Source organism: Notechis scutatus, chromosome 1, assembly GCF_049901735.1.
Source record: "Notechis scutatus isolate UNSWTSFEM ecotype Mainland chromosome 1, rNotScu1.2, whole genome shotgun sequence".
In the NCBI taxonomy this organism is placed as follows: domain Eukaryota; kingdom Metazoa; phylum Chordata; class Lepidosauria; order Squamata; family Elapidae; genus Notechis; species Notechis scutatus.
This window is the reverse complement of record NC_142009.1, coordinates 337,912,739-337,936,523: the sequence shown is the minus strand read 5'-3', so window position 1 is coordinate 337,936,523 and position 23,785 is coordinate 337,912,739. Positions and strand designations below refer to the sequence as shown.

At 38.6% G+C, this 23,785-nt stretch overlaps 1 protein-coding gene across 1 annotated transcript in view; it reads right to left on the bottom strand.

Annotated features, from left to right (window-relative positions):
• Window positions 1-2,411: 2,411 nt before the first annotated feature.
• The window catches only part of LOC148133587 (vomeronasal type-2 receptor 26-like), a 78,949-nt gene continuing 57,575 nt past the window's right edge, over window positions 2,412-23,785 (bottom strand). Inside the window, exons 3-6 of the mRNA XM_087952809.1 lie at window positions 7,854-8,714; window positions 6,990-7,208; window positions 6,688-6,814; window positions 2,412-4,282 (exon numbers count right to left, since the gene is read on the bottom strand). Coding sequence (XP_087808935.1) covers window positions 3,387-4,282; window positions 6,688-6,814; window positions 6,990-7,208; window positions 7,854-8,714 — 2,103 coding nt within the window. The 3' untranslated portion in view covers window positions 2,412-3,386. The remainder of the gene's footprint in view (window positions 4,283-6,687; window positions 6,815-6,989; window positions 7,209-7,853; window positions 8,715-23,785) is intronic.

Here is a 23,785-nt window from a genome sequence, read left to right as displayed (position 1 = left end):
GAGATCATTTTTGCAACCTTCTGTTAAGCAAAGTTAATGGGGAAGCCAGATTCACTTAACAGCCACGTTACTAACTTAAAAACTGTAGTGATTCAATTAATAACTGTATAAGTCATCAAATGGACTAAAGTTCACTTAACAAATGTCTTGCTTAGCAACATAAATGTTGGTCTCAATTATGTGGTCGTACGTTGAGGACTACCTGTACTAGTTTTGTTTACAATCTACTCTAGGCTCTGCCCTCAAAGCCATAAATTTTCAGCTCAGCTAACTTCATGTTACATTTTTTTAAACGTAGTTGATGAAACAAAGTCCTATTTCTAAGGGGTCTTTTTAGTTTCTGCACCAAGGAAAAAGTTAAGAGAATGACCAGGGGAGACAGGATAGCAGTCTTCCAATATTTGAGGGGCTGCCACAGAGAGGAGGAGGGGGTCAAGCTATTTTCCAAGGCACCCAAAGGCCATACAAGGAACAATGGATGGAAATTGAATAAGGAGAGATTCAACCTGGATATAAGGGGAAACGTTCTGACAGTGAGAACAATCAACCCATGGAACAGAAGTTGCCCTCAGAAGTTGTGGAAGCATCATCACTTGAGACTTTCAAGAACAGACTGAACTGCCATTTGTCAGAAATGGTGTAGGGTCTCCTGCTTGGGTGGGGGGTTGGACTAGATGATCTACAAGGTCCCTTCCAACTCTGATTATCTGTTATCTGTTAACATAGCAGAACTTTCTTGTATACCTGCTCCCCTTCCCACCTCAGGAAAGAAACTCTCTCATTCAAACTCTGTTTTTTCAGCTAAGCTTATCATGTTTTCAAGCAATTAAGTCCTATTTTCCAGGATTCTTTTAAACTGATTCTGTAAATTGGCAGGGATGCCTGGATTCGGGTGCCAAACTTAAGGCTTAAGCCTTTATACCCATTTTACAGCCATTCTATCTGTATCTCAATTTATTGCCTTTCCTTTAATTGCATAGCTCCATTGTCAAGGCTGAATCACTACAAGACTATTATTATTTTAACAGCTGGCTCTCACCTACAGAAAAAAACTGGGTAAGCATCATTCTGAAAATTTGGGAAAGCTTTGTCTAATATCCAGCAATGGAATGAAGAAACTGTTAGGAAGGAGGTGTGGGTATATAAGCAGTTACCGTTGTTGTTGCCAGAAATGTTGTAAGCTGGCTTTGTAGTCAAGACAAGGATGTGACTCAAGATCACTTACAATAATGTAAGCAGGATTACAAGGAATCTAGCAGATTTCCCATCTGCCAGGCAAAACAGATTCCACCAGGGTAGAGCTGTCTCTCACTTTTTGCTCTAATACTTAAGTTTCCTAGTACTGTGGGCTTTTCTCCCCTATCCTGCAACATGACATTTGGGTCCAATGTATTGTTTCATCTTTTTAAAAATATAGCAATAAGCCCATTAGAAAAATAAATACAAAACCAAATGTTTAATGAGACAACGAGAAAATAGCCTTAAAGCAAGACTCTCCCTTTTAATATTTTTGTTTGATCTTTGCAGTTCATAACTTTGTTAACAAAAAAAAGAAAGAAAGCATTCTGAATCGCACCTTTCTTTTGCCTTCTCTGAGAAAGTAGGCAACATATCATTCTTTTGACTAAGTCCTGTTTACAGAATTCAGGCCAGTCTAGACTTAACCTCAAATTGTAAGTAATCCTTGATTTCATTCTTCAACATAGTGACTAAATTAATAGACCAGAGAAATACTGTGGACATAATATATTTAGATTTCAGCAAGGCATTTGACAAAGTAGACCACAGCCTACTTCTTGGTCAGCTAGAAAAAAGTGGGAGAGATAGATGGACTCACAACTGGCTGACAAACTGTACTCAGTGAGTAGTCCTTAATGGGTCTAAGTCTATGTGGAGGAAAGTAAGCAATGGGGTGCCACAAGGTTCCGTCTTAGGCCCAGGACTCTTCAATATCTTCATTAACGACTTAGATGAGGGAATAGAAGGGGAACTTACCAAATTTGCAGATGATACTAAGTTGTCAGGAACAGCTAACACCCAAGAAGATAGGCTCAAGATCCAGATGGATCTTGACAGACAAGAACACTGGGCTGTATCTAACAAAATGAAATTCAATGTAGAGAAAAGTAAAGTCCTACACTTAGGCAAGAAAAACCAAAAGTATGCATATAGATTGGGTGAAACCAGGTTCAATAGCAGTAACTGTGAGAGGGATCTTTGAGTCTCAGTGGACAACCAGCTAAATAGGAGCCAGCAGTGTGTAGCAGCTGCCAAAAAAGCTAATGCAATCCTAAGTTGCATTAACAGAGGGATACAATCAAGATCAAGGGAGGTACTAATACCACTCTAGTGTTCCAACTAACAAATTCCAAACCAATAAACTCCAAGACAAGCATTTCCTCAAAGTTCCATTTTATTAGAGTTGTCATATTGGCACATTTGGGGAAACCCGAATCTGGCAGTTCCAGGTTTTTCCTTTCCCAAAAGAAAATCAAAAATCCCGCCCCTGCACCCACCAGTCCATCACATGATCCAATCAAACATCATACCAACTGGAGACATTCCTTCAACTACTCCCCTCCAGGTGCAGGGTAACATGGCCTTGAATTTCTGTGAAATAATGTTGTTGAGTCTAATCTTATACCTCTCTATGAAATCTCCCCTCCCAAATTCCCAGGCACTAAATGTGGCAGCCTTGAAGCTTCCAAGTAAAATATGGCTTCCAAGGTTGACATTGAGTGTAGGATAATCTAATCAAATACAGTTTAAAAGAGAACCCATAACAAGCTCCATTTATTTTCTATCCCTTGTTCTGGATGGGATTACAATACCTGAGATGGAACTGGTGTGAAGTTGGGCTGATTTCATTAATAAATAAAGATTGGTATAAATAAAGGTGGGTCTGGATGTCCATGGATTCAAAGGAATTGATGTCTGGAAAAATGTGGTTGGCATTGGTAGATGATATAAATATTATCTTTATCTAATGATCAATTCTCACAGCCTGTGATGGGAACTGTTTACAGCATCTGACGTTAAGTAGTAAGAATTTCATCTCAGTTGCTCAAGGTAAGAGGAACTGCAAATGATGAAAACTTAATGCGACATTATAAAGCACAATAATTAGAAGCTGAGTTTTTCAGGATAAAAGGGAGGTTGGTATCAGGCTAAACAGAGTAAACAGAGTATTCGTATATTTGAATAAAATTGGAAGTCTTCTTGCAGACCTTTCTAGGTAGGTCACATAGAGCCAGACTGAGTCAACAAAAACCAGAAAAAGCCTCAATATCATTTTAGCTAGAATGTGTTTGCTGTGTCTGAACATAGTTGGAATGGAAACTTCTATATTCATCTGTATAGAAGTGACTATATATTGTCTTACTTTCCTATTTAACTTTCCTCATAAGATGACTTCTATCGTTCAGATCTGGCCTCAGCAGTATAACATAGCATTTGGGGAGAAAGATACAACTCAGCAGACCAGCTGAAGAGGCCAAGATGGAGAAGATCTCCACGGCCACCATTGACTTTCCTTTGGTGCTCAGATAGCTGGGAAGGAAGGTGATCCAAACGCTGCAGAAGACCAACATACTGAAAGTAATGAACTTAGCTTCATTAAAACTGTCAGGCAGCTTCCTGGCCAGAAAAGCCACTATGAAGCTGAAAAGACTCAGGAAACCCATATAGCCCAGCATAGCATAAAACATGGTGGTTGAACCTTCATTGCATTCCATCACGATTTCTCCCTTCACAGAATGAAAGTCCAAATTAGTAAATGGTGGTGAGATTGCTAGCCAGGAAGCACAAAGAGCTGCTTGCACAAGGGGACAAACCAGGACTACGATCAGTTGCTTCCCCAAGAATTTTCTTGCCCTGTTTCCTGGCTGAGTAGCCATGAAGGCCAGCACTACAGTCAGGGTTTTTGCCAACACAGATGAAATGGCAGTGGAGAAGACAATGCCGAAAGTGGTTTGTCGGAGGAGACAGGTGAGGTTCCTTGGCTGCCCGATGAAAAGGAAGGAACAGAGGAAGCAGAGCAAGAGGGAGACCAGGAGGATATAGGTGAGATCGCGATTGTTGGCCTTGACGATGGGTGTGTTGCGGTGTTTGATGAAAGCTGCCAACATGAGGATTGTGATCAAAGAGCAGACAAGAGCTAGAGAAACTAAAATGAAGGTGAGTGTATCTTCATAGGAGAGAAAGTTCATGGTCTTGAGAATGCACAAGATGTGGTTCTTGTTTGGGTGTTGGTCTTCTGGACAGGGGATACACTGGGCAGCATCTGAAAGAACAGGCATCAGTATATATTAAACAGAGAACCAGAGATTGTATTTGAATGGATTGCTTTCTCAGTGAAGGAAGTGAAACACCCCATATGCCCCATCTTTTTACTTCAGCTGCACACAACACAGAAGGATCCAGTGGAATCAATCTAAGAAGATATTATAGAAGCTAAAAACTTATCAGGAGTAATTATATAATGAATTAATTGATTTGTTTAACTTTATTATTACATTTTGAAATTCCCATCTCCCACACCAAGGGACTCTGCTCAGGTTTCAATAAAATATTGCTGTCAGGATTCTGGCAGTTGCCCTAATTAAATCATGAACCTCGAGCCAAGCTTCAAAAACTATGACGACTTTATTAGGAGCGAACATAACAGTATGTACGACCTGTATGAAGCTGATTCTAAGACATGTAATAAACTGTCACCCTTGATCCTGGTTCCCCCCCACCCCTTTGTGTGTATCATAATTCATATTCTCCAATGAAACAGGTTCATAGCCAAGAGTCATCAATCACGCTCTCCAATTAGAGATTTGAGCAGCAGAAATTCCAGTTGCTTAGTTATAATCTTTTCAAGATATGGATGTAATGCACTTTTGGTTCCAAACTGCTGCACTGCTCTTTTAAATTTCTCCCCCCCCCCCACTGTACATGGCAACTCTAAAACCGGCATAGAAATGTGTTATGAGTTCACAATTAAAACATATAAACAGCAGGTAAAATTGAAAACTGCTGGTAACAATTTAATCAATCAATCTATCTATCTATTCAATGTACCACTCTTAAAAGTTCTGAATGACTGAATGACTATAATGAATTAATTAATTTGTTTTATTTTATTTTTACATTTTGAAATTCCCAACTCCCATATTGAAGAGCTCCAGGCATTCAACAAAGTAGACCACAACCTACTAGAAAAAAGTGGGATAAATAGCATTACCATCAGAAGCAGAGGTGGTACTCAGCAGGTTCTAACCAGTTCTGGAGAACCGGTAGCAGAACTTTTGAGTAGTTTAGAGAACTGGCAAATACCACCTCTGACTGGAGATTTTACAGTATCCTTCCCCTGCCACTCCCCCCAAGCCATGCCCACAGAACCTGTAGTGAAAAAAAATTGAATCCCACCACTGATCAGATGGATTTGTAACTGGCTGACAAACTGTACTCAACGAGTAGTCCTTAATGGTACTACATCTACACGAAGGGAAGTGGGGTGCCACAAGGTTCTTTCTTAAGCCCAGGACTCTTCAATATCTTCCTAAATGACTTAGATGAGAGAATAGAAGGGAAATTTACCAAATTTGCAGATGATACTAAGCTGGCAGTAATAGATAACACCCTAGAAGACAGACTCAAGATCCAGATGGATCTTGATAGACTTGAACCCTGGGCTATTTCTAACAAAATGAAATTCAATGTAGAGAAAAGTAAAGTCCTACAGTACACATATAGACATGGTGAAACCAGGCTTAATAGCAGTAACTGTGAGAGGGATTGTGGAATCTTAGTGGACAATCAGTTAAATATGAGACAGCAATGTGGAGCAGCAGCCAAAAAAGCCAATGCAATCCTAAATTGCATTAACAGAGGGATACAATCGAGATCAAGTGAGGTACTAATACCACTCTATAAAGCCATAGTAAGACCATACCTGGAGTACTGCATTCGGTTTTGGTCACCACACTATAAAAAAGATGTTGGGATTCTAGAAAGAGTGCAGAGAAGAGCAGCCAGGATGATTAGGGGACTGGAGGTTAAAACACACAATGAACAGTTGCAGGAACTGGGCATGGCTAATCTAGGGAAGAGAAGGACCAGGAGTAACATGATAGCAGTCTTCCAATATTTGAGGGGCTGCCCCAGAGAGGAGGGGGTCAAGCTGTTTTCCAAAGCACCCAAAGGCCAGACAAGGAACAATGGATGGAAATTGAACAAGGAGAGATTCAACCTGGAAATAAGGAGAAACTTTCTGACAGTGAGAACAATCAACCAATGGAACAACTTGCTTTCAGAAGTTGTGGGAACTTCATCACTGGACACTTTCAAGAAGAGATTGGGCTGCCATCTGTCAGAAATGGTGTAGGGTCTCCTGCTTGGATAGGAGGTCGGATTAGAACTAGATGACCTACAAGATCCCTTCCAACTCTGTTAATCTGTTAATATGACTCTGGTCAGTGTTCACTAAAATATTAAAACATATATACAGTATATAAAAGTTACAACTGCTGCCCACAACTTAAGAAATGATGCATTCAATGGTCCACTCTTAAAAGTTCTGAATGACTTTTATGTTGATTTGTTCAACTAATTTGCCACCTCATATTGTCTCACACTCTTCCCCAAGCAGCCACACCACACCTCCTTTTTCCTGCTGGACGGTCTCCTCAAACAACTTGCCTGTTTCATTAGAAATGGTCCCTTCTGGGCAAGAAACACATCCATAGCAACAAGAGCGCTTTTTCTCTTCAACTTTCCTGGCTTGTCCTGGAAGGCAGCGCTTCACACACCGGGAGAAAGGCTTTGTCTGAAAGGAGAGTGAGATCAGCTTTGAGATGGAGAGGTTAGAAATATTCAGCTTGGCTTTGGGGTCTGCATAAAAGCAGCCCCTTTTCTTCCTTCCACTGAATAGAATTTCCATCACAACAACCTGGTCTTCCTCTCAGCTTTCCTGACCCCTGGAAGCAACATCTACTCCCCACCTGGCTGGCCCACACAATGGCATTGGGGTTGATGCTGAAGTCTTCAGCTGAAGGAGCCTCCGGATCTACCCATCCAACTTTCTGTTGAAGGATTGTCATATTTGCAAAGACAACCCAGTTTAGGATGTCAAATCCTGCATATTTCATCCCAGTTTCTGAAAAGGAGACTTCCTCCCCAGCGGTATTGTTGAAAAGGACGTTTCTCAAGAAGACGTGCATCTGGAATTGCAAAACAAACAACCAAAGTTCATGAAAGTAAAGAGACTTTATATAAAGAGATTTTTAAATTGTGATATGCATAATCAATGTCTTTCTGTATGCCAGGGATAAAAGGCAGATGGAGTCAGCCATTTTTTAAGTTGATGAATCCAGCATTTTCCCAATAGGTTTTTAGATGCAGTCTCTTCATTCCTTTTATGTAGTTATTACATTTTATCCAGCTATTATTATTGTCAGGGTTCCTGGCAGTTCCTGGCTGGAGGCCAGCTCTGCCTCTCCCAGGGTCACCTGGAGCAGGCTGTCTTCAGGTGGCCTGCCCTCTGCCATGGTTCCCTGAGTTTCTCTCCAACCACCTCAGATGTTGGCTGGAGAGGCCGGGACCCTGGACTCCCAGTAATTTTGATTAGTTTAAGGAGAGTGATGACTTACTGTCAGGGTGCCAACAGATGCCCAAATTAAACCATGAGCCTCGAGCCAAGTTTCAAAAGAAATCCAGTTATTTATTAGGAGCAACATGTCCGTATGTACCCAAATGAAGTCAGCTCTGCTTGACATAATTGATGGCTCACCTATAACCCTGTTTCCCCCTTCCCCCCAGGGTGTGTCATATACTTGCAAACCAGAAAGGAAGATTTGAAGAGTTACCTGCCAGGGCTTCAGAGAGACTTGTAGGTGTAGCTTCTTTCTGCCCGTCTTCAATGCCTGTTGTGACTCCAACATATAAGCAGCGTGTAATGCATGTGCAACAGAATAGGCGGCGTTGTAGATGCTGTAGCTGAAACCGGTCATCTTTCCATCAAAGACGGAGCCTGGGAGGGTGTCCAGGTTTTCCTCCCCAGTGCAAACCCTTTGGCCACCAGGTGAGGACAGACCTGCCTTCAAAATCTCACAGTCAAATACAACTTCCCACCATTCGGGGAGAAAGACATCTCCATGGGGTTCATGTGGATTCAGAGCCCAGAGATAATCTTTGAATCCTGGCACTGGGTTTGTGTGGACTGTCAAAGACAAAGCACCATGGAGGGATTTTAGTTTCCCCCATTCGTAAGGATAGCCAATAGCTGAAAATTCCCATTGGGTGGTCAGGATCCAGACCTTCCCAGAAGAAGTGTGATTCTCTTCTTCATAAATGTAGAAGGCTGTTATAAGGCTTTGTAGGGTATTTGAATCCCCTGAGACAATCACAACCTGAGCATCATTGGTCAAAATTGTCCAAAGCAGATCTTTTTGTTCCCTGTGCAATTCATTGAATATTGAGATTCGGGGCAAGATCTGTTTTACAAATTGTATACAAATGTCATGCTGGGCAAGGGTGGTGTCCAAAATCCAGATGAAATGGTCACTGCTCTCTGAGTTCTGAACAACAATCCCAATCCAGTTCCACTGGAAATGGACAAGGAGCCGGACAATGGCTGCATTCTGTAGGTGATACTGGAGATCGATCTGGTAGAAGGTGGGGAACCAGCTCTTATCCCTCAAAACAGGGTCAGAGAAGCGATAACCTAGCTGAAAGGAGGATAGAGATAGAAAAAAGAAGAAGCTAACAAGGAAAACAGTACCTGTATTTTTTGTTACTATCCTCAAATTATCTAGACTAGCAGGGTATCCTATTCTAGACCCAAACCGCCACAACTTTTCACCTTCATGAGATGTTTTCTTCTGGTCACAGAATTGACTCTGGGTGTTGTTGGCAATAACCATATAAGGCAGAGCTTATAGCATTTCCCCTTTCATCATGTTGCGTGTCCAAGTACCTGAGAAATCTTGAAATTGCCCAAAATGGTTGCCATCTGGTATGAGGTTCTGGAGTTGAGGCCCCCAAGGACAGAGAGAAGGTTGTCCTGTGTGTCACACTTATAGTTAGGAAACATTTTTCTCCGGCTGGAGAGCAGAGACAGGCTGACATCTGGAGTCATGCTTGCATACTGGTTCTCTTCATAGATGCGGAAGCCCAGGGTGATGTTGGGGAGAAGCTGTGGGTCTTTGTTGACCTCATGGATGGCAAATGCCAAAGCCAGAATGTGTTGGTAGTTCTTGGGAACAGGTCTTTGCAGCAGGTATTAGATGACAAAAAATAGACAGCAGCAGGAGGGAGATGTTTATTCTATTATTTCATTACACAAATTCTAAGGATTGATCATAGAACAGATCAATACAGGTTAGTTGATTTGTTTTGCTGCTGTCAGAATACAAGATCAATAAGATTTTGTTATTATTGTCAGTGGTGTATGACAAAAACTCCTCTTCCTCTCTCTGCAGCAAATATGAGTTGATGCATAAATTATAATTTACAGCATGAGCTAAGATCAAGTCAGTATTGACTTTTCCAAAATGAACTTTTCAGTCCTGTTAAGGAAATATGACTGAGCCATGGTTCGAGCTGTAGCAGAACCTTTAAGCATAATCTTTGAAAAATCTTTGACGACCAGCTCCTTGCCCAACTTTTGGTTACTAGCCATGGTCACCCCCATCTTCAAAAAGGAGACATAGCCTAGTTGAAAATTACAGACCAATTTCTTTATCTTGCATCACCTGCAAAGTCATGGAATCAATTATTAACCAATCCATTACCCTTCACTTAGGGACAAACAAACAATTTGCTTTCAGAAAAAAATTATCCTGTAATCTGCAACTCATACACTGCAAAAACATATGGACCACACAACTCGATCAAGGCAAAGCAATAGACAATATTTACATAGACTTCTGTAAAGCCTTTGATTCAGTGGTACATGACAAAAACTACTTCTAAAACTAAAATCTTATGGCATCTCCGGACGCCTGCATAATTGAATAGCTTCGTTCCTGTCAAACAGGAAACAAATGGTCAAAATAGGGCGCGCCCTATCAAATCCTGTACTTGTCAACAGCGGTGTCCCCCAAGGCAGCATTCTAGGACCAACTCTCTTTATACTTTACATAAATGACCTTTGTGATCATATTAAAATCAACTCTATTCTTTTCATGGATGATGTAAAACTATTCAACACCACTGACAATGCTGCTACCCTTCAAAAAGATCTTGACTATGTGTCAGAATGGTCAAACAAGTGGCAACTTCAAATCTCAACAAACAGATGCTCTGTCTTACATATTGCCAAAAAAAGAAAATAAATCAGAAAATAAAATACAAGCTGAATGGACATAACCTTGTAGATGACCCCCACTCTGTCAAGGACCTTGGAGTACTCATCTCTAAATGATCTCAGTGCTAGAGCCCACTGTAACAACATTGCCAAAAAGGCATTAAGAGTTGTTAACCTAATCCTGCAAAGCTTTTTCTCTGGTAATATTGTACTACTAACTAGAGCATACAAAACATTTGCTAACCAATTCTCAAATACAGCTCATCTGTCTGGAACCCGCATTGCATATCAGAAATTAATACAATTGAGTGAGTCCAGAGATATTTCATGAGAAGAGTCCTCCACTCCTTTACTTGCAACAGAATTCCTTATGCCACCAGACTTGAAAATTTAGGCTTAGACAACTTACAACTATGTCGCCTTCGGTCCGATCTAAGTATAGTATATAAAATCATACATTGCAATGTCCCACCTGTCAATGAATACTTCAGCTTCAACCAAAACAACACAAGAGCAAACAATAGATACAAACTCAAGGTTAATCGCACCAAACTTGATTGCAGGAAATACGACTTCAGCAACAGAGTGGTCACTGTCTGGAATACTCTACCTGACTCTGTGGTTTCTTCCCCAAACCCCAAAATCTTTAACCTTAGACTGTCTACTATTGGCCTCACCCCTTTCCTAAGAAGTCTGTAAGGGGCCTGCATAAGAGCACCAACATGCCTACCATCCCTGTCCTAATATTTCCCTTTTATTTGTATCCATTTCATGTATTAATAATCATGTTTATACTTATATCTGTTATCTACTACATGCTTGACAAAATAAAATAAAGTAAAATAAATAAAGAAATGGTGGTGCAGTGGTTAGAGTGCAGTACACAGGCTACTTTTCCTAAATGGCGGCTGCCTGTAATTTGGCAGTTTAAATCACCAGGCTCGAGGTTAACTCAGCCTTCCATCCTTCCAAGGTGGGTAAAATTAGGACCCAATTTGTTAGGGCCAAGAGGCTGATGGCTGACCCTGTAAATCGCTTAGAGAGCACTCTAAAGCACTCTGAAATGGTATATCAGTCTAAGTGCTATCACTATTGCTATCTTGACAAAACTACACATTTTATTATTGCCAATCATGTCATCTTCTGTCCTATGTTCTCAAGCACTTTCCTCCAATCTGGCACCCTATCATGTTCTCAGAGTTCTTTTGAATTAAGTGGCTTCATAAACCCATACATTAGATTAAACTGAATTAAATTGAATGTCTGACCTGGTTGACTTTTGCTGGCTAGAAATGATTAAGCTGATGGATGGCCCCCAGGTAGAAAAAGCCCTTTCAGTTTGTCAGAGAGTGGAACTCTTCCTGTTGGGGATTCTCCAAAGAAGCTCACTCTTCTTGCCTAGAATTAGCCCAGGATTAACAGGTGATTGGTGGGAAGCCAGACTTGGTGGGATAAATGACAGACCTTTTCTGCAGATAATGTAATGCAAGCATGAAGGATGGTGTTATAAATCATCAGAATAATGAGATGGGAAGATGAATTTGGTCCAGAAATAAAACAGAAGAACCTAGCACAAGTTCAGTCCATACTGGTTTCTTTTCAATGGGCACCTTGCCTTCAGGAACATGGAGAAAAGGTTGACTCCCTTGGGTGACAAGCTGTTCTTTACCAGTGAAGAGTCAGAGGGCTTGAGAAGGGAAGTAGAGGCAGATTCAATCATCTATGAGAATCAGTGTCTTCTAACTAGGAGGGTCCTGCATCAATAGAGATTGGGTGGGATTTAAGTCTGCCCTATGTTCAAAACTGCCCTTTTCATGTTGCCCTGAAAAAAAGGACAATCAAAAAAACACTTACAGAGAATAGGTATCCCAATTACCAGGAGGCTCATGTAAAGGAAGCTGTAGAACTTTAGTAAGGGAGAGAGGCAGGTTTCCACTGATAATGAGATCTCCAGGTCTATAATAGTCTTTTTGTTCTTGGAAAGGTCTCCTGCAGAAGCAGTTTGGCCTCAGGTCCATTTGGACAGCTGCAGGCAAGGTCCACAGCAACACTAAAAGCCAAATCATTGGCCACAGAAAGAGATCTTCTTCTAGATCAAGCCAACACAGAATGTTGCAGGGAAAGTGACTTCTGGTGACTTCAGAGGACTAAGTGGAGATTTCAATCTTCACAAAAACATTCATCTAAGCTACAACTATAAAACGACCTGGCAGCTTGTAGATAAACATGTTTTCACCATAACCTCTTTAGGCTTAAGACGGGATTTAATCTGTGGAAATCCACTGAGATGAAGTAAGAATTGCTAGTGTTTGAAGAATCCCGGGAGAGATTAATGTCCATATTATCCCCAAAGCTCTGGAGTCTGTGCCATTTTAGCAAGAGGGAAACTTATTTGTGAACCCACAATTGTGTCTGTCAGTCTGTCAATTGGGCAACTGTGATTAGAGAGTGATGCAGTTTTAGAATTGGATCAGAATTGGGGGTCACCTAGTCTGATTCCCTTAATGTACATGTGAGGAAAACTCTTTTAAATATCTGAGATCTCTTTGGAATTGACAGTTTCTGTTGCCACCACCAAACTCTTTCAAGATTAAGAAATGCCCTGGGACTTCCTGGAATAATTCACCATGGCCTTTATTTTAGTGGTGTTTCCTTGACTGGCCAATGGAGATGTGTTTCAGCTATGGGGTACCTGGATGGTTTTTATTAATCACATGCTTGCTTCTTTTCTTAATAACTTAGATGCATTCTGCCCAATCTCCCTATCACTTGAATGGGTCATTAATATTTTAAACAAGTATTTCAAAATGAATCATTCTGCCTGATGGAGGATTTCTTGGGGACAGGATGCAGAGCCTCTCTCAGGTACAACATTCTGCTTTACATTATTCTTCAGTCTCCATGCTTTGTGCTTTGAACTAAGAAGGGTTACCTTTCCTTGAGTGACAAGCCTAATACCCAACCATCACCCTACCAGACAAATCCTCCTTTTGCAGTGTCCCAGAGATATGACAGATGCCCAATTGTACATCCTCTGGTCTGGAGAGTTTCCCTCAGATGGACTAAAGTTTCAGATGAAGAAGAGTAGAATCAAAAAGGAATGGACAAAGAGAAGAGATGAAGTGCTGAGCAAGAGACCAGAAGGAGGGAAACAAGATGACTTCATGGGAGCTTTTCCATCACGAGGAAGTGGCAGAATAAAAATAGTCAAAGACCAAGAATCAGATAAACAGGTAAACTAAAGGATAGACTGCCCTGATGAAAAGAGGCAACAGGGATGAAGGCAGCCACTGAGTAAAGCAGGGAAAGAAACTAATTGATTTTCCCTTCAGAACCTGACTGAGAGAAATGTTGGTCCAGCTGTTTTCTCAGATGGAGTTGAGAGCCGGAAGAGCAGAATGAAGAAGGACCTTCAGGAACAAAGGAACAAAAGAGACAATAGAAATTAAAGACAGACCAGTAAGAAAAAAAAAGAAATTTAAAAAATATATAAAAAGCAGATTGAACTCTACAGAAAAAGGAGAGTAGCCCCTTAGAGAGTGACAGTGATCAACTAGAATTAAGACAGTAGAAATATAGAAGTCAACAATAAATAAATTTATTGATTTTCTATTAAGGTTATAGGGAGCAAAAATGTATCTTATTTAAACTGCAGGATTAAAATAGTCATTTGAATGAAAAAGTTGGTAGGGAACTCATCAAAGCCTCAGGGAACAATGCAAACAAACATGCTTCAAAACAACCCAACCTAATGAAACCAGCCCAACATATTTAAAAAGATACTTTTGATTTTTAAAGAAAGAGTGGAACCATAGTTCACATTAGCATCAAATCATTTTTCCATGTTGCTCTTGAGGCCTCATTGGGTGAATTGAAATTAATGAAAACTAAAACTGTGGGTGATTAATACATAATTTCTAATTATTCACATCATCAATTCTTTAATGAACTAATTAGAGATTTTTGTGTCCCATTATATTTTGTCTACAATTAAGATCAGGTCTCAGTAGGATAATATAACATTTGGGGAGAAAGATACAAGATAGGAGACCAGCCCCAGAGGCCAAGATGGAGAAGATCTCCACAGCCACCATGGATTTTCCTTTGGTGTTCAGGTAGGTGGGAAGGAAAGTAATCCAAACACTGCAAAAGACCAGCATGCTGAAAGTAATGAACTTGGCTTCGTTAAAGCTGTCAGGCAATTTCCTAGCTAGAAAGGCCATTAAAAAGCTGATGATGGCCAGGAAACCCAGGTAGGCGAGGACAGTGTAAAACATTGAAGTTGAGCCTTCCTTGCATTCCAGGATTGTCTCCCCTACCAAGGAGTGGAAGTCCAAGTTGGGATATGGCGGAGAGGTTGCCAGCCAAATGGCACAAAGAATTGCTTGGACCAGGGGACAGGCTAAGACAATGGAGTTAGTCAGTGGTTTTCCTAAGAGTTTCCTTGTCTTGTTCCCTGGTTTGGTGGCCATGAAGGCCAGAACCACCATGATAGTTTTTGCCAAGACAGAGGAAACTGCGAGGGAAAAGAAAATGGCAAAAGCAGATTGTCGGAAAAGACAAGTGAGGTTTCTGGGTCTTCCAATGAAAAGGAAGGAGCAGAGGAAGCAAAGCAGGAGGGAGACCAGGAGGATGTAAGTGAGATATCGGTTGTTGGCCTTCATGATTGGTGTATCATGATGTTTAAGGAAAATTGCCAGGACTCCCAATGTGATCATGGAGAAAGAAAGAGTGAGAGAAGTTAAACCATATCCCAGGGGCTCTTGATAGGCAAGGAAGTGGATCTTCTTGGCAATGCAGTGGTCCTTGTCATTGTTGGGGTATTGGTCTTCTGGACAGGGATCACAGGAAGCTGCATCTGAATTCAAAAATACTTTGCATGTCATGGAATATCAAAAAGAACAAAACATCCATCAATATTGATTATACTAGATATAGATATAGTCTGAGACAATGAAGTTTCCACCTTTTTTGCATTTTGCATTTTGCCTTGACTCATTCAGATAATTTTTTTTTCAGGGAAGGGCAGGCAGACTTTGTCAGATGTACCTCCCTCTTCTCCAATAGATTTGTCTATCTCCTGGGAGACTGATAGCACTGACAGAAAAACACAGCTGAAAAGCATGAATCTGTTGAAGAATGTCAATCTATCAAAAATGACCACAAAATTGATATTTGTTTCTACTGAATGGTTTCCCTGACCCTGGAAGATCTACATTGAAAGTGTGTTTTACCTGTCTGATTAGAAATGGTCCCTTCTGGACAAGGGGCACATTGGTAGCAGCAAACCTGCTGGCCCTCTGGAACTCTTCTCCTCTCTCCTGCCTGGCACCTCTTCTTGCCACACCTGGCAAAGGGCACCTTCTAAAAGAGAAAAGAGAAATTCTGTAGATGTCTTCAGCAATGCTTCACTTATTCATTTCTTCATATTTCTCTTTCTGTCTCTAGAATATCTTCAAAAGCAATGGTTAACTCAAGTGTAACACAAACCAGGAAAAGCTCCAGGGAGATTATGTCTAGTGCCAATCTGAAACACTATTGGATTCTGGAGATTGGAAATGTGGCTTGACCTGCAAAAGAACAGTAATGGAGATCCAACTGAATGGGAATGGTCCATGGACACCACTCTTGGCTGGTCTAACTGCATCCTGGGTTTCAGGCAGAATTTCTTCCTGATCTCAAAACTTTTTGTTTCATAAACTTTTATTTGGGTTTTCACACATACAAAATACAAGTTGTTAAGCCTGGATTCCCCAACGGGTGTTAAGGAAAACAAACTAAACAGAATGTGCAGCGAAGTCAGATAGGAAGACAGGTAAATATGTGAGATAAGTTTTCTAGTTAACACGCAGTAAAAATACAGATAAGCTTGTGCTATCAAAAGTATAGTTTATTCCATTTAAGAAGTATAGCATAGTCATATAAATGGTCCATTAGTCATATATCAATTTCAGTCAATTCTTGTCGGGGATACTCTATTTGCAAAATCCGTGTTGAATAGCCAATGTCAGTACACTTACAATAAATCAGTCCAATATTTATCTTCTCTCCGTTGAGAAAACAAAACACTCCTTTCCAGCAAGAACGCAGTCATCAATCCATCAAGTAATTAGGGATCAGTAAGCCAGAGAGATAGCGATCTGCAATTGCCTCGCTTCTTATATAGTGCTTTTACAACCATACCTTAATTACATTCTTGCTGTTAAAGTTACACACACTTTAACTAACAAACCATGATACCATATTTATTATTTTTACCCAAACCAGTTAGGGTAAACAATGTTATCCCTAACATTCTCCCCTTTTGGATAATAATAATAATATTACAATAACATAACCATTTACACCTTTAAATTATAATTATCACAACTCTCTTTAAATTTTACAACACCTTGAGCTTTTGTAAACTGGTCTGCAATATTTTCTTCCGTCATGCAGTATTCAAGTTTAATTAGACCATTTTTTACAGATTCTCTAACATTTAAGTATCTTAAATCAGTATGCTTTGATCTAGTCTTTACAGCAATATTAGTAGCTAACTGTATAGCTGCCTGGTTATCCTCGTACACAATAATAGAATCTTTAACAGTTATACCCATGTCTAATAATAACTGTTTGTACAGAATTAAGTTAGTGCATAGTAATGACAGACATGAAAATTCTGCTTCCATCGTTGACAAGCTAATATGCTGTTGTCTGATTGACCTCCACCCTATTAAAGTCTTACCAAGTAATATAACCATCCCAGATGTTGATTTTCTAGTGTTTATGTCAGTTGCAAAACTTGCATCTGCATAGGCACTAAGATTCAAATCACCTTTTGGCTCTAGATACAATGCATGATGCATTGTTCCTTTAAGATATCTTAAAATTATCTTTAATGCTTGCCAATGATATTGATGTGGATCATTATTAAATCGTGTCAGCTGATTAATACTATAAGCTATATCTGGCCTAGACCAATTGCTTATATATGATAAGCTACCAATCAAAGATTGATATATGGTCTTATCAAATTTGGGACTTTGAGCATCCATTTTGCAAATTTCCTGACTCATTGGAGTCTTTGCAGGCTTACAAAGTTCCATTTTATACAATTTAATTAATTGGCAAATTTTATCCTCTTGAGATATCTTAAATCCTTTTGTGGTTTTGTTAATTGTCAATCCTAGATACTTTTTAATTTCACCTAAATGTTTTAATTTTATCCTTTTGGCTAATAATGAAATAATCTCAGTAGCTTCATTATTGGTCTTAGTAATCAAAGCAATATCATCTGTAAATAATAACAATAATGACACCGTTCCATTATTTTCTCTTTTAAACATACATGGATCTGCTAAACCAGATTTAAACCCTATATTGTTTAATTCTTTCACAATATATTGGTTCCATTCATAGCCAGATTGTTTCAATCCATATAAACTCTTCTTGAGTTTCCAACAATCATTGCTATTTGATTTATTATCTTTTATACCAACTGGTTTTTTCAAATATATTGTATGCTGCAATAGTGCATGTAGATATGCAGTTTCTACGTCTAAATGGTTAACAATATAATTCTTCTTAGCTGCCCACACTAATGCTGCTCTTAAAGTTGTAGCCTTAAGATTTGGTGCAAATACCTCATCATAATCATATACATTTTGGTTAAATCCTTGTGCTACTAACCTAGCTTTATAAGTTACTTTCCCATTATTTCCAGTCTTTACTTTAAATATCCATTTGCACCCAATGGATTTTTCTCCTGGAGGTAATTTGGTTTCTTCATAAACCTTCATTTCCTTTAATGAATTTAACTCTTTTTCCATTGCCTTTTGCCAATTCACCTGATCCTTAGCAGGATACATCTTAAGTTCATCTATGCTAGTAGGAACTTTATTTACTTGGCAAACAATACTTGCCTGATATCTTTCAGGTGGTTTAGTTATACGCGTTGTGCGTCTAGGTATAACAGGACTTACAGGTGGACTTTCCTTTATTTCCTGTTCTTGACTATCTATCTCTTCTTGATCAATTATCTCCTCTTGATCTGATTCTATTTGCTCTTCATGGACTTCTTCTTTAATTGGACTTTTCTTATAACTAGTCTTTTCTTTCTGCCTCTTGAAAGGTTCTATAATAACATCATTATCTGAATCTTGCTCTAATCTATTCCATCCTATATGTTCTAGGAATTGTGCACTAGCACTGCAGTATACTCTAGATGTACCTGGTTCCCAGAATCTATAAGATCTATGGTTTGCTTGATATCCAACAAAAATTAATCTTTTAGCTCTAAGTTGTCCTTTGTGCCTGAGTTGTGTAGGGATATGCACCCATGCTGGTGCACCAAATGTGTGAATGTAACTTAAATCAGGTTTCCTACCATGCCACAGAGTGAATGGTAATTCACCTGTTGTTGAATTAACAACATTTTTTAATATGTGATTCCCACACATTATAGCTTCTCCCCACAAATTGTCAGGTAATCCAGAATCAGATAACATTGTTCTTCCCATTGATTGCAGTGTTTGGCCTCGTCTCTCTATAAATGCATTATGTTGAGGCCTATATGGTGCAGACTTTTTATGTTGAATACCTGCCATTCTAAGTCTATTCTGGAATTTATTATTTGTAAATTCCGCACCATTATCTGTTATAAGAGTTACTAATTTCTTTTTAGTTTTCCTCTCTGCAAATTTTAACCAATTAAAGAAATTTGTATACGTTTCAGTTTTTCTCTTCATTAGAAAACAGAAACCATACCTAGAATAGTGGTCCATTATGCTTAATATGTATCTAGCACCACCTACACTTGGCTTTTTAGGACCTATTATATCGGCAAATACTACCTCTAAAGGCTCTTTTGTAGTAAATCCATCAATTCTATTTGCCAGTATAACTTTGCTTTTGTTTTGATTACAAGCAGAACATTGCAAATACTTATTACAAGGTTTCAAACTTATTCCTTTAGATAGTTGAACAGTTCTCTTAATCATTTTAAAATTTAAATGACCTAACCTTCGGTGTAACAAGTGAATACATTCATCATGAGGTTTTCTATTATCATAAACTGTGTTAGCCACCTTTAAACCATTATCATTTAACACATATAAGTCACCTCTTAAAGATGCAGTAATTTTCTTACCTTCTTTTTCAATTAAACAAGTATCTCCCCTAAAGGTAATTATGTATCCTAATCTAACCAACATTCTAACTGAAAGCAAATTAAATTTAAGTTGAGGTACATATAACATTTTTATGTTCTCCTTTATACTAGAACAATGAGCAATACCTTCACCTTTTGCTTTAATTTTCCAGCCATTTGCCAATGAGATATGCTGTGAACTCATGGACATTTTTAGAAATTTTTTGTTATCATTTGTAATACAGTGGGATGCACCACTGTCAACCACCCATAAATTATTTTTTACAACTCCATTACTATACATTGCTAACTCATAATTCTTATTTCTTCTTTGATGTCTTCCAGTATTCTGGCTTGCATTCTGGCGCTTTGTTTTCTTACAAAATCTTGCAAAATGTCCTCTCCCTCCACAATTAAAACACTTTTTAATTGCGAATGCAGTAGGAGATTCATTATTTTCCTTTTGAGGTTGCTCCCTCCTTAACAGATCTCTTTCAAGCCTTCTTCTGGCCTCTTCAATCAATCTGCCAGTGATATCAGTTAAATTTAGGCTTTCTTTAGGCAATATTTCAAGGGAAGTTACGTAGTCATCAAAACTTTCGTCTAATGAAGATAGAATTATGTAAACCTGGTGTAGCTCAGAGAAAATTAACTCCTTCTCATGAAGTTCTTGGAAAATGCTTTTCATAGTATTCAAATGACTCAGCATATCACCATTCTTTTGGAGATACGTGCGGAAAAGCTTCCGTGTTAGATTTATGTGAGCACCAACGTTATCTCGAACATAAATCCTCCTCAGTTTTTGCGAACACCCAACAGCAGTTTGCTCTCCACGTATATGAACAAGTTGATGATCAGTTAATGTTAGTCCTATGATGCAAAGTGCTTGTTCATTTTTCTGTTTAAAGACTTCTATCTTTTGACTATCTTCCTCATCTTCAGGATCCCATTCTTCTACGTTTGGTGGATTTTCAATTATGTTCCACAGACCTTCTCTTCGTAGAAGTAGACTACATTTCATAGACCATGAAACATAGTTTGTTCCATCCAGCTTGGATATAAGGGACAAACTTTGTAGACTGACTTGTGCCATGTTTCACTATATGGATATAAAAATATAATTGATAAAACACAGCTGTCTGTTTACTGTAACGTGTAACAACACAAAATCTCACTATTTACATAAACCTGTTTTTATCCTAGTTAAACTGACTTTGCAGTCTCTCTGGGCCCATAACCAGTGTTAAGCCTGGATTCCCCAACGGGTGTTAAGGAAAACAAACTAAACAGAATGTGCAGCGAAGTCAGATAGGAAGACAGGTAAATATGTGAGATAAGTTTTCTAGTTAACACGCAGTAAAAATACAGATACGCTTGTGCTATCAAAAGTATAGTTTATTCCATTTAAGAAGTATAGCATAGTCATATAAAAGGTCCATTAGTCATATATCAATTTCAGTCAATTCTTGTCGGGGATACTCTATTTGCAAAATCCGTGTTGAATAGCCAATGTCAGTACACTTACAATAAATCAGTCCAATATTTATCTTCTCTCCGTTGAGAAAACAAAACACTCCTTTCCAGCAAGAACGCAGTCATCAATCCATCAAGTAATTAGGGATCAGTAAGCCAGAGAGATAGCGATCTGCAATTGCCTCGCTTCTTATATAGTGCTTTTACAACCTTAATTACATTCTTGCAGTTAAAGTTACACACACTTTAACTAACAAACCATGATACCATATTTATTATTTTTACCCAAACCAGTTAGGGTAAACAATGTTATCCCTAACACAAGTAAAACATCTTTTTTGAAAATAGCATGGTCCTGGGTTGAACTTCTTTATACAGACACAAAACTCAATTTCATGCTCCTTTTTATGTTCTATTCCATATCTTATACTATTCTACATTTTCTATATAGCTTTTCCTCTCTTTTAATTTTCTCAATTTTATTTTGATTATCTCATCTCAATTCAAATCATTATATTTATATTTTTTTCTGTTCTGTTTCAATTTCATATTATCTTTTCTCATTATTTTCTCCTGTAGTTACTAATTGGAGTATGACACCTTACATCTTTTAATTACATCCATTCAACTCTTATTTCAACTTCAATATATACCTTAAGTTTATGACCTTCAACATAATACATAATATATAACTTCCAATTGAATTCTGCTTGGTACATTCTTATAATACACACTATATTCTTTAAAAAAAAGAAAGATTGTAAATATATGTAATTATAAACCCTCACTCCATTCCAGTTCAGTTCTATCATTAATAATCATTAAAATCTTAACATCTTTAACACTTATTTTCAATTAAATATCATACTTCCTTAAAGACACATATAATCTCCATAATTAATTTTTCCCTTATTTCTCTTCACATATGTTTTGTAAATCATTAAATATTCATTTTGTTACATTTATTTATTGACAAGCATTCCACTGAATTACGATAGCTATTTTATCAAACATTTTAATCATTCATCGTTTCATATTTTCTAAAATTATTTCTGTTTCTAGTATAGCAATACTATCTTATGTACCTCTGCAGAATCCCTTTTTCCATTAAATTTTCACCCATTATCTCTAAATAGACCCTGTTTATATTTTGCTTCTGTCCTTTATAACTTCTTTTCCTTTCTTTCTTCCCTCTCATCTTCTCCCTTCCCTTTTTACCCCCTTCTCTCTCTACATCTAATTCTCTCTTCTGCATTTCCCTCTTCTGTTGCTTTCTGATTTTATACTTATTTTTCACTCTATTTTTTTTTTGAGTTGTTTTTCCCAATCTTAAACTTTCCATTCTCTTTCCCCCCTTTCCTTTCCCCCCACTTAAGATTACTTGTTCATTAAAGATGGCTTCTTCTTTGTCGCAATCTTCTTGTTCTGCAGGCATTTCTTGTTGTTTCTCATAATTCCAAATCTCCATTTCTAAAAACTGAATTACGAAGCCAAAAGAACCTCTCCCTTCTTGTGCATCTTCTTTGTACTTTTTAAGTTCCATTTTCAGTTCTTCTAAAAGTGGAGCCATTTTAAACATTTTTAAACAACCACCCAATTGATTTTAGTCATTCAAATACAATAACCAAAAATCCAGAAATCATCAAGTAATCCAAATAATCCCAAATTATTTCTTCTTATTTCTTTTTCCACTTTCTCTTCCTGGGGTTTTTGTTGCAATAATTCAGCTAAAATGTATGTTTTGGAAGTCTTGATGAGATTTTGCTGTAAATTCTTTGTAATTCCAGGCAGTCTCCTCCCTTCCAGATCCTGCCCTTTCATTCTTTTTCTCTCCTTTTCTGTTTTCAAAAGCTTTTGATTATCCAGAAATCTTTACTATCCCTTTGACTTTTTATTTTCAGCATAAAATGCCTATTAATGTCAAAGTGGATTTTTTTCTAATTTCTTGCTTAAGTCTCTTAGCTGTCAGTATAGGAAAAGGAGAAAGAAAAAACCAAATCTTTTCCCTTTTCTCTCTCCTTCGCAGCTTAAAAATCTTCTTAGGGAACAATGTTATTGTTTTTTTTTAATAGTTTCAGGGGACCTTATTTGTTGCTTTTGCTGTTTGACCCAGTCAACCAAAACTTTCTCTTCTTATCTTCCTCCTGCACATTCTTTTCTGGTCAAGTTCTTCTTTGTGGTGGCCATTTCTGACCACCACTACAATCGCCTTCAGGAAAGGGAGTTATGGTCAGCTGGGGAGGAGAGATGCAGCTCTCCTCAACCCTGCAGGCAGTCTCCCCCCTCTTCACCACCTCTACGGGGTGGCTTAGCCCCGAAACCAGCTGGCTCGGGACGCTCCAGCGGCGAGCACGGATAGAAGCCTCGCAGAGATGAGGTTTCAGTCTGTTGCCGTAGAGGCTCAAACCGGAAGTTCCTGATCTCAAAACTTTTTGATCTGTCATAAATCAGATCTCAAACTTGTTACATGCAAAACAACTTTTTCATCAAAAGGTTTCCAATTTTTTTATTCAGTAACCTTTTTTCCAGTAAGAGAGAAATTTTGAATTCCCCAGAAGAGAATGACTCTTTTTCTGGATTTATTTGACCTTCCAGCTCACCTTTTTTGCCCAGACGATTGCATCAGAGTTGATGGTGAAATCCTGTCCTGCGGGAGCTCCAGGATCTGTTTGTCCAACTTTCACAGGGACAAAAGATTCATTGGGGAGGAGAACCCAGTTGAGAAGATCATAACGAGCAGATCCCAGTCCATTTTCTGAGAAGTAGATTTCATCTCCAGCATTGTTGTTGAAGTAGACGTTTCTCAAATAGGGAAGAAGCTGAAAGAAAAGAGACATTCAGAAATTGCTAACACTTTCCATACCTCTAAGAATTTGTTTTCCTCACAG